Genomic DNA, 15,411 nt, shown 5'->3' on the forward strand with positions numbered 1-15,411 from the left:
GATGAGAAGACTGAGGCAGATTAGGACTCAATCAAGGTAGATTAGGGGATAATTGCCAGAGTCCAGTATTTGAGCCATACCTAGTGGGCAGTTTAACCAACCTTGGCCCGTGCTGGTTGAATCTGATCAAAGGAGAGAACTGAGGCGCAAGGGCTTTCTACATCACAAAGAGGTGTCAGTGGCTGGCAGATTTTCAGTTTTCATAAATAATTAGTATTTTTTTAGTAGGGGAGTTGATATGGGTTGACAAGCAAGGATGCTGAAAAAATTATTTGCAAACGATCACTCTCGTTTCATAAAATATAGGACATTTTAACCTTCCGAAATATGGTAAGGAAAGCACAAGACCAGTTCTTCTGGGAAAAAGAGAGTGAAATTTTTACTCAATGTTATACACACTCATATCTTTAATTTTCTCATTTTACCCCAGGTAGGTGAAAATTTGGTTAAGATCGGGCACTGACCACTGGACCAGAACTTGGGGCGGAAAAAATGTAAGCCCTTTGGTATACTTTTCAAGATGTTCTTTTTAAAAAGAGAGAGAGAAAAGATATTCTAGACCCTATTTTAAGAAACACATTGCTAGATGGGAGGGGTTTCGGGGGCTGGGTGAAAAAGGTGAAGGGTTAAGAAGTACAAATTGGTAGTTACAAATAGTCATGGGAATGGGGAGTACAGCATAGGGAATATAGTCAATAATATTATAATAGCTATGTATAGTGCCAGGTGGGTGCTAGAATATTGGGGGGATGACTTCATAAATTATATAAATGTGTAACCACTATGCTGTACACCTGAAACTAATATAAAATAATAAATAAAAAAGAAAAAATGGGAAAAAAGCACTTTAAAAACTAAGTCAGCCCATGAAAAGGCTAGGAAATGTTCAGTTCAATTGCGAATTATTCCTGTAAAATAAAAACTTTAACAGATTTTTAAAGTAATTATTAGAATAAACATGAAATTATTAACAATTTCATGCATTCAAGAATCACTGAAATACTGCTAAAAAGCATACTTCTGGTTGGGAAGGGAAGATAAGTCAAGGGAAGTCTTCTAGAACATTCTGCTCCTGCCCCAGCACAGAACCTGGCACAGTGTGAGCCCCTGGTAAACTGAGTGAGGCACGGTGCCTCCCCCAGGCCCAGGTGCTCTAAATCTGCTCAGTGGCCTGACATCTGAGTACTTCCATCCATCCACCCTGTTAAGACTCGGGCTCCCCTTCCCAGGGGAGAGGGAGGTGCTCGCCCAGGCACAAGCCAGGGAAGCTGTCAACACAGGAATCTGGGGAAGTGACAGGAGCCAGCCTCTCCCCCCTGGGCTGGAGGGAGGAGGAAGATAAACACAAACGGTCTTTGATCCCTGTTACCATTGGTTACACCAATCTGGGCAGTGTTTTTATGGGAGTGAGAACTAAATTCCAGCCACTGCTCTTCCATGAATTTGGACAAATCTCTTCCCTCCTCTGAGTTCCTGCTTCCTCCTTTGTGAAGTGGAGGCAAGGAGGTCTCATTTAATCCATGGCATCCAGAAACTAGACTTAAAGGGGGTGATCACTTTACAGACTGGAACAGTGTGATCAAGAACTCTGGGTCACCCACACCTGGATTCAGATTCTAAATCCAACACTGTATGACTCTATGACCTCTCCGAGCCTTGGTTTCCTCCCGAGGTTTTTTTAAGGTTTTGATAAGATAACACACTTATAATGCCTGGCATATTCTAAAAGCTTAAACATTGTGTAAGCTTATTACTTTATGTTTGAGAAGCATGGCGAGAACAAAGACTCCACTGTGCCTTGGTAGATCTCTTAGGCTGCCCTTGGCCTTGGGTTGCCTGAAATAAGATCATAAAGCTCATGAAAAATTCTCTTCTCCCAAAGACCAACCGCAGAAAGCTGAAAACCTCTCCTCCACCAACAGCTTCCAGACCATGCGCAGGATGTGGCCTGCACGTGAGCCCCCAGATCCTGACAAACCCACCTCCAGCATCACTCCTTTGGAATGACATTCTAGGCTCATCACAGTTTGTCCTCAGTCTATCATCTTCTTCCTCATTTTTTTAATTGAGGTAAAATTGGTATACAACATTATATAGGTTTCAGGTATACAACATTAAATTTTGATATTTGTATACGTCACACAGTGATCACCCCCATAAGTCTAGTTTTCATCCCTTACCATACAATTGATTCCCTTCACCCATTTTGCCCTCCTTCCAGCCCCCTTCTCCTCTACTAACCATCAGTCTGTTCTCTTTATCTATGAGTTTGTTTTTGTTTTATTTATTTTGTTTGTTTTGTTTTTAGATTCCACATATCGATAAAATTATTCGGTATTTGTCTTTCTCTGTATGACTTATTTTACTTAGCATAATACCTTCAAGGTCCATCTATGTTGTTGCAAATAGCAAGATTTCTTTCTTTCTTTATTAATGGCCAGGTAGTATTCTATTATATATACACCACATTTTCTTTATCCACTCATCCATTGAATATCTTAGCTATTGTAAATATCTTAGCTATTGTAGATAGTGCTACAATAAACCTAGGGTATGGATATCTTTTCAAATTAATGTTTTTGTATTCTTTGGATAAATACCCATAAGTGGAATAGCTAGATCATTTGGTAGTTCTATTCTTAATTTTTTGAGGAATCTCCATACTGTTTTCCAAAGTGGCTGTACCAATTTATGATCCCACCATGAACAGTGTGTGAGGGCTCTATTTTCTTTTTGATAACAGCAATTCTAACAGGTATGAAGTGACATCTCCTTGTGGTTTTGATTTGCATTTCCCTAATAATCAGCGATGCTGAAAATCTTGTTGGCCATCTGTATGTCTTCTTTGGAAAAATGTCTATTCAGATCTTCTGCTCGTTTTTTAATTGGGGTATTTGTATTGTTATTGTTGAGTTGTATGAATTTTTTATATATTATGGACCATATTTTCTTAACATTTAAATATTCATAAATACCTTTTTCCTATTATAGTAGTGTAAATAATATATATATTTATCAGAATATTATGTACGCTTTCTTATATCTTACTTGTACAAATATATTATGAGCATTTACCACATGGTATTAAATATTCTGTAAAAATATTAATGTTAATGACTCAAGTATTATAATATCCTTATGGATGAATTTTATCATTTAATCAATAATCTACTATTGAGTATTTAGATTATTTCCACTTTTTAATTTCCAAATTATGGTTTAGTTAACATATTGACTTATAAGATTTTTTTGAACACATCTAAAATTACTGGTTCTACCCTCCAAAAAGGTTCTACCAATGAACTCTTCCACCAACAGCACACAAGAAGGCCAGATTCATGGCAACTTTGCCAACATGGAATAGTATCACTTTTTTAAAAATGTGGGCATATTTGCTAGGTCAAAAACAAACCAAAACAACCCATTGTACTCCCGGCCCAGGCACACACATCCATGTGTCCAAGACCACCCCAGCATGACATGTGGGTAAACCTCAGAGATATCATGGGTTCAGTTTCAAACCACCACAATAAAGTGAGTCTTGGTGGAGGGTCTTGCCTTCAACTTGTAAAACATGCAACATCTGTGAAACGTAATATAGCGCAGTGCAATAAAATGAGGTGTACCTGGACAGTCAACAATTCCTACGGCCTCCAGGCCCAGCTCAAATACCATTTCTCCTCAGTCTCTCCCCAGGGCCGAGTTGGTTCTTGTTCACGCTAATCTCCTATTCAGACACGCATGTGAGGACCTACCTGGTTACGTGTTTCTAGTCTAAGGGGCTCCTTGAGGACAGGGGCTGTTTGTGAAATCCGCTGTGGATTTGCCCCAGTATCTGCTGTGATGCCCAGAGTAGTAATTGTAGGAACACGGCCTACGGGCCTGCTGAATTAGAACACATGGAGTGCTTGCTTAACACAACTCCCCAGACCCAGTTCTAGACCTACAGAACTCGAGGCGAGTGTGTGTGTTGAGCAGCTCCAATTTGCAACCTCTAGTTGACTCTGATGCTCGCAAAAGCCTGAGGACACACTGCCCAGAACTGAGTAGGAATTGATAAGCAGCTCCTACGTGGAAAATCCCCAGGTTGGGCGCTGGCTGCTCCCTCCTCAGAGGTCATGGAGCAGAGTTCACCCTGCGGAGGGAGAGGACAGGAGCAAGAGGGTGACATAGGAATTTCTCTTCCAAAAGTAGAGGCTGGGGAGGCCTAGGACTGGGGTGGGACATCCAGACTGAGCGCTGGCAGAGGAATGGCAGCTTCCTGAGACAATGGAAACTTGGGAGAAGGGAGCTACAGAGGTGGCGGCTAGCAGCACAGGAGGTAGGGAGAGCCCAGGACTGGGGCAGAGGCCAGGGGACCCAGGTTCCATCTTTACTGTGGGACTAGAGGTCCTGTCCCCTCTCTGGATCTCAGTTTCTCTATTTGTGATGGGTCAGGGGTGGAACAGATGTCTTCCTCAGTCCTTCTGAACTCCAGGGCAGCCCTTCAACAAAGAAGGCTAGAAGCAGGACCCCTATATCTTGGTAACACGCACAGTTCTGGGGCCCAGCTCCTTGCCGTCAAGCAGACCAGTGTGCTGCTCTGAGTTCAGCCTTATGCAGACGTGGCTGCCAAAAGCAGATAGAGAGTTAGGGGAGTGTTAAGCAGACCAGTGTGCTGCTCTGAGTTCTTATGCAAACGTGGCTGCCAAAAGCAGATAGAGAGTTAGGGGAGAGTAGAGTACAGGGTACAGTGTCCAGAGCCAAGGAGAAGCCAGGCTGGGCCTGGTGAGACCCCATGCTCGCATTTTGGAGGGTAAGTTGACAAACTGAAATGTGTCCAAAAGGAATCGACGGAACGTAGAAGGAGACTTAAAACCAGCTTACAGAAGGGACTGTTAACAGAACGACAGTTGGTCAGCCTCAGGGACAGGCTCTTAGGACAACCTGGCCACTGTCTTCGAATCTCTGCAGAACTGCAGAAGCTGCTAGTGTGTCCTCCATAGCTTTGGAGGGCAGATTGTGGCCAAAGACTAGAAGTTTCAAGGGAAAGTTTCGATGCAACATGAAGAATTTCAGAACTACCCAAACAGAGGCAGGCCGCCTTATTGGAGGGTGGGGTGTGGAGGTGGCAGTGAGCTCTTCATCATTGGGAGCATGCAAGAAGAGGCGAACTTCATTTTGTAGGTTGAACCGAGTGTGAGCTCCAAGAACACTCAATTCTAATGGGCTAAAATTCTGTAAGTTATCCCTGATGTTCAACAAGGAGAGACCTCTAGTAAGCATGAAGCGTTTAGCTAGTGCAGGGGGTACATAAAAACCACCCACGTTAACCAAGCCTCAGAGGGCTCTACTGAATATTCTACAGACTGCAGTACTTTGGGTGAATTTCCATAGTTCCATACTAAAGCCTCTGTGGTAGACTCCTCAACTTCCTCCAGATTCTGAGGCTCGCCAGGGAACAGTGAAGAAGCCACTCAGATGGAAACTGCCCAGCTCTTCCTGACCTTGGGAAGCCCACCAGGATGGAAGCCCAGAGTAGCCCTGAGGATGGCTGGGCCTCTCCTGAAGACACTTGGTCTAATCTCGCTTCAGGGATCATCATTCCATCCTTTTCATGGGCCTTCAAGGCTCTGCATATTTCTGATGAAGTGCTTTAGTTTATATCTTCAGTATTCCCACTGAGCTTGGAGAATTTAGTAATCAAAGGCCCCTTAAGAGTGAACCGAGCTCCTTCCCTGTCCCCGTAAACCACAGCCCTGGCTTCCCTTGGCCACATAGTTCTGTCATACCACCTTGGCCAAGGAAGGCTTACTGGGACCCAGAAGACAGGTTGGAAGGGCCCCTGGAGACAGTTTATTCCAATCCCCACTTCCTATTTCCAGATGGAAAACTGTAGCCCAGAGGTGGGATGGGCAGTAACTTGTCAGAGGCCACAAAGCAGGGGAACAGAATCATAATGAGAATTCAGATTCAAGGCCGAGCCTGGAGTCCCTTCAGTGTATGCATATACCAGACCAATCCAAATAACTGAATGTTTAGGGGACAGGGGACAGTGATTCTGAGCCTCAAGGGACTCAGGTCACGCCCCTCTGCAGTATCAGAGCTGCCTTTCCGGTGTCTGGACTCTGAGAGGGTGGGGCCCCGCCCCATTAGTTTCTGATCTGAACAACCATAGTCAGAGCCCATTGGCTGAGGGTGGAGGCAGGAAAGAGGTGGGGGTGGAGGCCCCAGGGGCCCCCTCTAGGGCCTTGGGTGGAGGGAGGAAAGGCAGGGCCCGAAAGTTCAGGCTGTTGAGAAAGGTTAGCATGCACACCCAAATTACAGAGGCTCGGTTGGAAGAACACCATAAACACCGGCCTCAGCTTTCCGAACTCTAAGATAGGCAGAAGTATTTTGCCAAAGTAATGCCTGGATTTGATTTCATTTCTACATTGCCAGGGACACTTAAGATTTAGTTCAACTCATTATATTACACAGCGTGGCATCAGCACCACCCACTGCCTGCTTGGGCGATGGGCCGATGTGACTATACAACCAACTTAAAGGAAGGAGCTGTGCTGGGGGCACTGCCTATTGTCTGAACACCTGTAGTGCCTCCAGAGCACCCCAAAGCAGGGGCCGATGTGGTCTCCATTGCTCCTGTTTCTCTTACTGATGAAAGAGATCTCAGGGGAGGATGGAGCCACTTCCCTCGTAAGCACCTGCTAAGCCAGACCACACCAGACAGTTGAGCAGGCCTCGCGTGCAGGGCCCAGCCCCTCATTCACAGACGGAGGGGCTTAAGCACCTGCTAAGCCAGACCACACCAGAGAGTTGAGCATGCAGGGCCCAGCCCCTCATTCACAGACGGAGGGGCTAAGGCCTAGAGAAAGGCTTTCTAATAGACCACAGACCTTTTCTTCCTCCCTGGAGCCCACCTCTTCCTGTCCCCTATCGGCTTCCCAGGGTGTCTGCCAGTTCCAATCGCCTTAGAGGCCTGGAGCTGGCAAAAGCACCCAGCACTACTTCTGACATTTGGGTCAGCCTGGCAGGCAGGATTCTGAAGGAGCAGGACAGAAAATGGTGTCAGTGGCCAGGGTGGGGGAAGAGACAGGCTGAAGGCACAGATACACTGCTGATACACCCGTCTCCCCAACCCAACGGCAAACTCCCCAGTGCGAGTCCAGTGTTGAGGACCCTGGCCTGCCATTTACTTGCTGTGTGACTTTGGGGTACGCCCTCCCCTCTCTGGGCTTCTCTTTCCTCCTTTCTGTGGCATGGAGGTGGGCTATGGGAAAGGCCTTTCTCATTTGGACATGCCGTGGATATAGAGAAGGCAGAGTGAGGTCATCCTGACACCTCAACTTCTATCAATCCTGTCATGCTCATTTGCTCTGGGCAGTGCCGGTGGGTTGACGCACTCAGCTGTCAGTGCCTGCAAGAAGAGGGCTTCTCCGGAGGACAGAATAAAAGGGCCCTTGCTCAGGAGGGCTTGAGTGGGGGTCCTGAGCCTTTCCCACCACCTTCTGTCCTGGAGCAGCCCTGTGGGGAGGCAGTAAAAGGGAGGCCTGGCGCAGAGGATGACAGAGAGCTCAGTGGCCACCTCCCAGGTTACATGCTGCGTGCTCACCACTCTGCAATTGCACTGCCAGCAGAAAGAGGCCCTCATTAGAGAGGACAATGCACCTAGAAGATGCTCGGGGCAGAGTCATTTGTAATAGGCAAACCCTAGAAACTTGCCTCATGTCCATAACAGTGCAAAGGCTCAATACATCGAGGTGCATAATACTATGCAATGTCACTCACACGTTTAAAAAAACGTGAAGTAGATCTTTACTTATAAAGATGGAAAGGCATTTGGTAGAATATCAATATGCAAAATAAACTATTTCTATTGCTACATAAATGCACAGAAAACATACCTTGAAAAGCACAAAGAGATGTCAGTCGTCATCTCTAGAGAAAAGACTAAAATTGTTGTGGTCAAGGAAGGGGAGCTTAATTTTACCCGAATTCTTAAAAATTTTAAAACAATATAGTGTATCCAAGTTTTACTTGTGTACAAAGTAATTAACAACAAGAAGAAAAAAATACCTCTCTTGGAACCACAAAGCAGCTGAGGCAGTCATCTGACAGATGGGGAATTGAGGCTTAAGGAGCGCACACCTGTTTGAGATCACACAGCAAGCGAGTGAAAGAGGCAGAATTAGGATCCACTCTTGACTCCCAGTCCAGTGCTCTTTCCTTTGCAAATGTTGCAGCTGGTGTCCAAAAGTATTTGAGCCTTGTCCAAACACCCCCTTGCTCGCTATACTCCCTACTTTTCTGCCAAACCAGGGTTCCAAAGGGAGGTATTGGGTTCTTGTCCCCATTTTGACTGGTGGCAAGGCAGGCGTGGAGTATGAGACAGTGGAAAGTTATTAACTGTGGGATATATAAAGGTCCTAGGGCAGCGGTAACAAATTAGCAGAAAGTTGGTGACTTAAAATGACAAATGTATTCTCTCACAGTTCTGGAGGCTACGAGTCCAAAAATCAAGGTGTTCGCTCACTGGTGGTTGCTTCTGGAGGTTCTGTGGAGGGATTCGTTGATTGCCTCTCTCCTAGCTTCTGGCAGTTGCCAGCCTTTTTTGATGTTCCTTGGCTTGCAGATGCATCACTCCAATCTCCGCTTCTGTCATCACACGGCCTTCTGCCTGTGCATCTGTGTCCAAATTTCTCTCTTCTTTAAGGACACCAGTCATTGGATTAGGGCCCATCATAATCCATTATGACCTCATCTTAACTGGATTATATCTGCGAAAACCTTATTTCAAATAAGATCATATTTATAGGTTCTGGCTGTACATGAGTTTTGGAGGGATGCTATTTGGGTAACTTTTCTGATGTCAGGGCTACTTCCTTAAGGAGGAAACAGGCGATGGGTTGCATAGGCATGGAGAAATGTTGGGGAAGTCTACAAGGTTCAGACACACTCAGTGAAAAAGTAGTCCACCGCTGGGCAGAAGGAATATGGAAGTAGGTCAGTTTGTCAGTCTGGGGAGTGGAGAGAAGCATGGACAAGGATTGGTGTTTTACGTATTGCAAGGTGTTTGGCCTAGATGTTCTAGAAGATTCAAGTTTGACAATAAAGTGACACAAGATAAATGATTTTTTAGGGATTAAAATTCACCTGGCAAGAGAAGTAGAATGGCTCGTCTTCAGGTAATGGACAGATTTACATCCATTTATGCTAAAGATGGATGGATAATCTCGCTCCTTCTCTTCCCTGTGCCCAGAGTGGGGTCATAGGTGCTTCCCGTCTCCTCACCCCGACTCGTGCTCCCGGGCTGGCCTCTCCTTGCAGGTTATCTGGGAAGGCTCATTGTGCTCTGAGGGTAGAGGACACTGAGAGGACAAAGTGCAGGCCTTGGGGGTAGAAACCCAAGTGCACCCCAAGATGTCAAGGGTAGGGCTTGGGCCACCTGTCAGATACTTCCTTTTCTTTGGAGGTCCCCTACATTTTCCAAGTTGATTGTTTGAACAGGACCATTCATGAACGTTCTACTGACTCTCCTCAGAGCGAGGGTTGGGAGGGGGTGTCACCATCTCGACTTGCCTGCTTCTCAGAACGACTTTGAAGTTTTCATCTTTTCTGTTTTTTTTTTTTTTTTACAACCAAAAAACCCCACCAATGCTGATGTGAAACATGGGCCCCAAACTCAACACCCAACTGAGGCAAAGGTGAGGTCCTTAGGTGGCTGGGGGCAAACCAGGCACTCAGGGGACCTACACAAGCCTCCTGGGAATTCAACTATGAAGGAAAAAGAACAGAATTAAAAATATGTACATGTATAGGCAGGGTGTTACCAAAGGTTGTGTCTCTAAGGCACGGATGATTAGGAATTTTTCTAATGGGTTTTAGGTCACAGTGCACATATGTTCCTTTATAAAACAGGAATCTGGTCCCATTTCATAAGGTTTCAGAGTGCATATGTATGGAAGCCTGTATTGGCCTTAGCTGGGATGATTTTGGATGGGGGGGCATTGTTTTCTGGGTTGGGTGAAAATCACTAGCTCAGAGGCTACATACATGCCAATGTCCCCACAATGCTTGGGGCAGAGGGCTCAGTGCCGGGGAAAGGCATCTTCCTTTCATGCCCCCTCACTGTCCCACCCTTGGCAAACTGAGTAAAAGATTCAGATTCACCCTGCTCCCACGGGGCACGAGTCAGGACCCACCCCTCATATGCCCCACTCATTCTAGACATGGTCAAGCACCAGCTGCCTCCGAACCCAGCCCAGATGCCATCCCCCCCATGCTCACTTCTGAACACACAGCCATACTCTCCCAAGTTAGGATGCAACACAGGACAAGGACACTCAGGAATAATGAGGGTTAGTGTGAGAAATGTAAACACTCAAGGGTCCCAACTGGCTAAATAAGCCACGGGATGGCGACGGAACATTAGCTGGCCATTAAAAATCATGTTTCCATGGATTATTTAACATGGGAGAATGCCCCCAGCAAAATAGCAGGTGACTAGAATATAACCATTTAAAGTATATTCTCAGTTTTATAAAAATGTATATTATATAGTAGGAAAAGCAGTAGAAAGAAGGACATTGAAATGCAAACAAAGGCTATCTCTTAATGGTGGGATTAAAAGCAATTTTCAAGCTTTATACTTTTCCAGATTTTGACTCAAATAGTATAATAATCAGAATAATTCGATTTCTTAAGTGGAGTCCTAAATATTTGCTAGTTGTAGGCTTGCATCCCCTTTTCTTGCTAAAATGTCATCTGACCTCTACTTGAACTCCTCCAGAGATGGGGAACTCACTACCCTTCTTCCTCATGAGAAGGAGAATCTGATTCCCTTTAGCTTCCCCTCACTGGCCACAATTCTGCCTTCTGGAATGACAGAGAACTAGGCTGCTGCTCATGTCCCTTGACAAAACTTCGGAGGTTCAAAAGCAGTGGCCAGGCTCCAGGCTCCATCCTCCCAACCCCAACAGCCTTCCAAGGATGTCGACGTCCCTCTGGTTCCCACGTCCTTGTTTGCTTTCTGTAGGTACAATCCAGGCAGTGATGTCCTTAAAGGATAACTATGTCTCCCTATGACATTACCTACATTCTCTCTAATCAAGAGCGTACCGTTTGCCAGTCAGTGTATCAGGGACTCTATTATACACATCCTTTCGTCTAATCCTTAAAGTAACACTATGACCCAGGAGCTAGTATTACACCTATATTACAAATGAGAAAACTGAGGCATGAAGAAGCCACATCCCTTCCATGGTCACTTACTGGATCTGTGATGGAGCCGGGACCAAAGAGGCACTTATGGGCCTAAGTCAGCCCAGAGCCTCATGTGCCAAGTTAAGAAATGGATACGTGAACTCATGCCGTTAGTATCTCTGGTTGTGTCTCAGAATTATTTACGCCCATGCAGGCTCTTCCATGTCACTCGCTTCTTCATCTCTCCCTCTCTCTCACCTGGCCTGCTACCTAGAAGTGATCATGAAGGGTTACTGAAAGACTGACCCATGGGGAACCTGTTTCCTGAGACCCAGGTTTGGGACCAGTGCTGAGCCAGGTTCTCTGACACTCTGCTCAGGACTGCAGAGCCGTGGCTAGAGCCAAAGCCCTGGGGCCTGGGCAGTTCAGACATCACACAAAGCACACGTATGCGGGGTGAGCACGAGGCAGTAGGTGCTCCTCCCCACTGCCCAGAGGGGGCTGGTAACCTGTCAGGGATGAAAGGCCCTACATACTCCCCTGTCACTCCCACAGGAAAGTCCATGGAAGGCTTGTTTCCTTGCCCCCTATTCTGTCTGCCCAGCCATTTCCCAAGTCCTCCAGGGAAACATGGCCATATCAGCCACGGTCACTGACAAGACAGGTTTCGGAAGGACCACACAATGCAGACAGTTCCTCAGTACCCACCCCCATTGTGCTAGGAATTCCCACTCACTCATTCATTTGCCAGGATTTCAACTTGTCTCAATAAGGCAGTGACTTAGCCTCCCAATGGAGTCTAGAACAGCTGGTCAGCTAAGGCCAGCAGGCACTATAGACCACAGAACTCAGCAAACCTTCAGATCCTTGAACCTGGAGGGACTTTGAGAAGCCCTAGTGGTCAAGCCCTTGTCCCTAGTCAGGGTAGATCCCACTGAAAGCTCTGGCTTCATTCCTTGATGCCTGCCACATCCATGCTCCCCACCATGCCGAACTTTCTCCTGCTCAGCCTCTGTTTCAGGAAGTTCTCTCTGTCTCAACTGGGTAACTACTACCAAACCTTCAACACTCAGTCAAGGCATCCCCCTCAGACCCCCAATCCAAAAGCCTTCCTGTATCGCCCAAGGCTGGATGAGCCACTCCTGCTGCATTGTGGCTAAGCCCTAGCCCAACTCTTAAATGGTCCTCGTTCACTCACCAAAATATTTACATAGCACCTGCTCTGTGCTCCGCACCAGGCGATGAACACTGGACTTGCGGAAAACCAACCTCAGCTGCACAGCTTTGCCACCAACTGGCTCTATAACTTTGGACATGTCACTCCCTAAATCTGTTTCCTCACCTGTAAAGTGGGGAAGATGCTGCAGCCCGGCCTCTTTCTAGGCTTTTGGGAGCTCAGCAGAATGTGAAAGTGCTCTGTAAACTGCCACTCTGGTGGAGTTGCTGTTGTCATGACCCGGCCCTCTGCAGTCTGAGCTTATTTTTGTACATCCCATCCTTAGAGTCCCCTCCCTCGGGGGGCTGGTCGCCTGTTGGGGATGGGTTTGGGAGCTCGGGGGTTGGCACCTGGATGAGACATTGGGTATGAACATAAAACACACATGAACTTTAAACAAAACTGACTTACAGGGTCCTGGCATTGCTGGGGCAGGGAAGACATGCCAGCCTGCTCTGAGGCAACAGGGTGAAGACTTTTATGCCAAAGGGCTTTGAAATCATTTCATTTAAGAATTCACCAGAAGTACAGGGTAGGGGTGGAGACCAAGAACACTGAACCAGGGGGACTGGATGCTGGGGTTCTGCTCTAAGTTGCTCCGTGACATCAGTCAAAACCCTTCCCTTTCCCAGGCCTTAACCTCATTCTGTACACTGGGTGCTTCATCAGAGGTGGTACCCTAGGCCCCGCACACTCGGAGAGTCTGTGCAGACTTCATTTGTCTTTCACAGTTTGGCACTGGGACCCAGTTCAGGCTGTGCCAGAGACAGACAAGGGCAGCCTGGTAAGGCTCTCAGAAGGGCCAGGAGGCACGGGAACCCATGCTCACAGAGGTCTCCTCTTCCAGCCTGCAGAAGGTCAGGCCCACCACTTCATTGTTGGCCCACTTTGTAGACTCAAAGGCCGACACAGGTGCAGAGAACACAAACTTCTCAGGTTGTTAGACTCATCCCCCTTCCTCTCCAGGTCGAGGGAGAAACTGAGGCCCAGAGAGTGGTAAGGGCTTGCTTGGGGTCACACAGCATGTTTGTGGGAGAGCCAGGGCCTAAACTCAGGATTGATGTCCACCAGCTCCGTTAGTTTCAAGCCAAGTTTAGGTTTATCTGCCCATCGCCCTTGTCAGCCAGCCCTCTGCTTCTGCTGATAGAAGCCTCAGTTTCCTTGGAGCCAGAGAAGATATGAAGATTTCAGGGTCAGTGCTTGGTGAGGTGTTTTTTTTGTTTGTTTTTTTTTTTTGAACTGGGAATAAAGGAGGAACAAGGAGAGCAAGGGAGGCATTGTACTTGGGACCAAAACTCCTTTTCTGGAGTAGGCACAGGGCAGGGAATAAGATCATCTAGGTTGGGGACAGGACTGAATACCCAACAGGCAGAAAGGCTTGTGCTTGGGCACAAGCCAAACAGGGGCAGAGAGAGACTCAAGTTCAATAAAAATTGACTAAATATTCTCACAGTTTGGGGCCTCGCAAGGTCTCCAGGGAACTGATCGTCAAGTTGATGGGACCACCTATTCCCACCTGGCTGGAAGGTAAGCAGGAGTAGCGGGAGAGGCCGGGACTTCCTGCTCTGCGGCTCAGGAGGTTGTCCTTCTGGCTCAAGGCTCTGAACCTTCTGGGCTTGTCAGACCCCAAGGGGCAGCTGGTCCCACTGCAAGAAATCTGAGTAGCGTCTCCTGGGCCCTAACCCAGCTCTGAGGCCCCTTGGGGGAGGGACAGGAAGGCAGGGAAGGGCAGCAGGCTGTAGATCTCTTCCCTCTTTGGCCCCTCCCAGCTCCCCGCAAGAACAGCCCACATGCACCCGCTCTGGGGCCTGAAGAGGCTCTAATACCAGCGAGTCTCAAACTTTAAAGCTATTGTAATCACTTATCTTGTTAAATATTAGGTTCTGTTTTAGCAGGTCTGGGGCAGAGCCTGAGATTCTGCATTTCTAACAGGTCCCACGTGATGCGGATGAAGTGAATCCGTGGACCACTCGCCAAGTAGCGGCCCCTTAGAGATGATCTGCCTCTGTATGGTAGGAAAGCCGAAGGGCCAGAGAGGTCAAGTCACTTGTCCATGCCCACACAGCCCCAGACCGAGGGGAAAAGGCACCTGCCACAGGCAGAAGAGATTTCCCCACTTTGGCAGCCAGAATTAGCTGCCCTTCCCGGGCCCAGGAGCCGTGTTTGTAAACTGGGCTGCCCCGCGCGGCTCAGCCCGCGGCCGGGGAAAGAGCGCCGCCTGGCCGAGCCCTCCCCACATCCCTCCGTGCGGGCCTCGGGCAGGTCTCTCTCTGCCTGGCATCCCCGACCGACCGGAGGGAGCCCGCGACGCCGAGTGTCCTCCGCGCCGGAGCGGTTCCACACTTCCCCTCCCCTCGGAAGGCAAACTTCTCTGCCGGCGTCCTTTACCTTTTTGGGGGGTTTGCAGCAGCTAAGCTTGCTGTGTCCGCAGCCCATTATCCTCCGGGGGCTCCCGGACGCCGCCTCCTAACTCCGGGGCCCCCAGAGGACCTTGCCGTCCCGGCCCTGCCGCCCGCTCCGCGCGCGTCAGCCAGGGCTGCCGGCGAGACCCTGAAACTGAACCTGAAAGCGCAGACTTGAGCCGGAGCCCGGCGACCGCGCGCCGTAAATACCGGAAGAGCAGGGCCTCTGCGAAGCCGCTGGGGCTCGCGGCGCCACAGCTCCAGGCAGGTGACCAGAATCTTGTAGATGTTAGGAACCTTAGTCCCCAACCCTACGAGCAACGGATGCTTTTCCGGGCCCCCAGTAGAAAAAAGGCCAGGAAAAAACTTAAAACAGTTTTTTATTAAACACAACAGCTGCCATTTATTGAGGGCTTCTTCTGTCCCGGTTCCTTTACACATATTGTTTCTATATCTTGCCATCTCCTTGCAACAGAGGTGTGTTATTGCTTCCATCCTATAGGTGAGGAAAACGAGGCTCAGAGATGCGATTTGCCTAAGCTCACATAGCTAGATACCAGATACCAGAGATACCAGAGCCCAGATAGAATACAATTTTAACTCCGCAACCTA

The 15,411-nt window shown here is 47.9% G+C and overlaps 1 protein-coding gene across 3 annotated transcripts in view; it reads right to left on the bottom strand.

Moving 5' to 3' along the window:
- CCDC69 (coiled-coil domain containing 69) overlaps positions 1–14,969 on the bottom strand; it is a 32,030-nt gene extending 17,061 nt beyond the window's left edge. The window contains exons 1-3 of one of the 3 annotated variants that reach the window (XM_006906423.3): positions 14,786–14,963; positions 13,914–14,402; positions 12,524–12,747 (exon numbers count right to left, since the gene is read on the bottom strand). In XM_006906423.3, coding sequence (XP_006906485.1) covers positions 12,524–12,634 — 111 coding nt within the window. In that variant the 5' untranslated portion in view covers positions 12,635–12,747; positions 13,914–14,402; positions 14,786–14,963. Of the gene's footprint in view, positions 1–12,523; positions 14,403–14,785 lie in introns of all 3 variants that reach the window. The other 2 variants (XR_001516396.2, XM_015585335.2) reach the window with 2 other exon arrangements.
- Positions 14,970–15,411: the final 442 nt, after the last annotated feature.

The sequence above is a fragment of the Pteropus alecto genome, unplaced genomic scaffold (genome assembly GCF_000325575.1).
Source record: "Pteropus alecto unplaced genomic scaffold, ASM32557v1 scaffold40, whole genome shotgun sequence".
NCBI classification, from domain to species: Eukaryota; Metazoa; Chordata; class Mammalia; order Chiroptera; family Pteropodidae; genus Pteropus; species Pteropus alecto.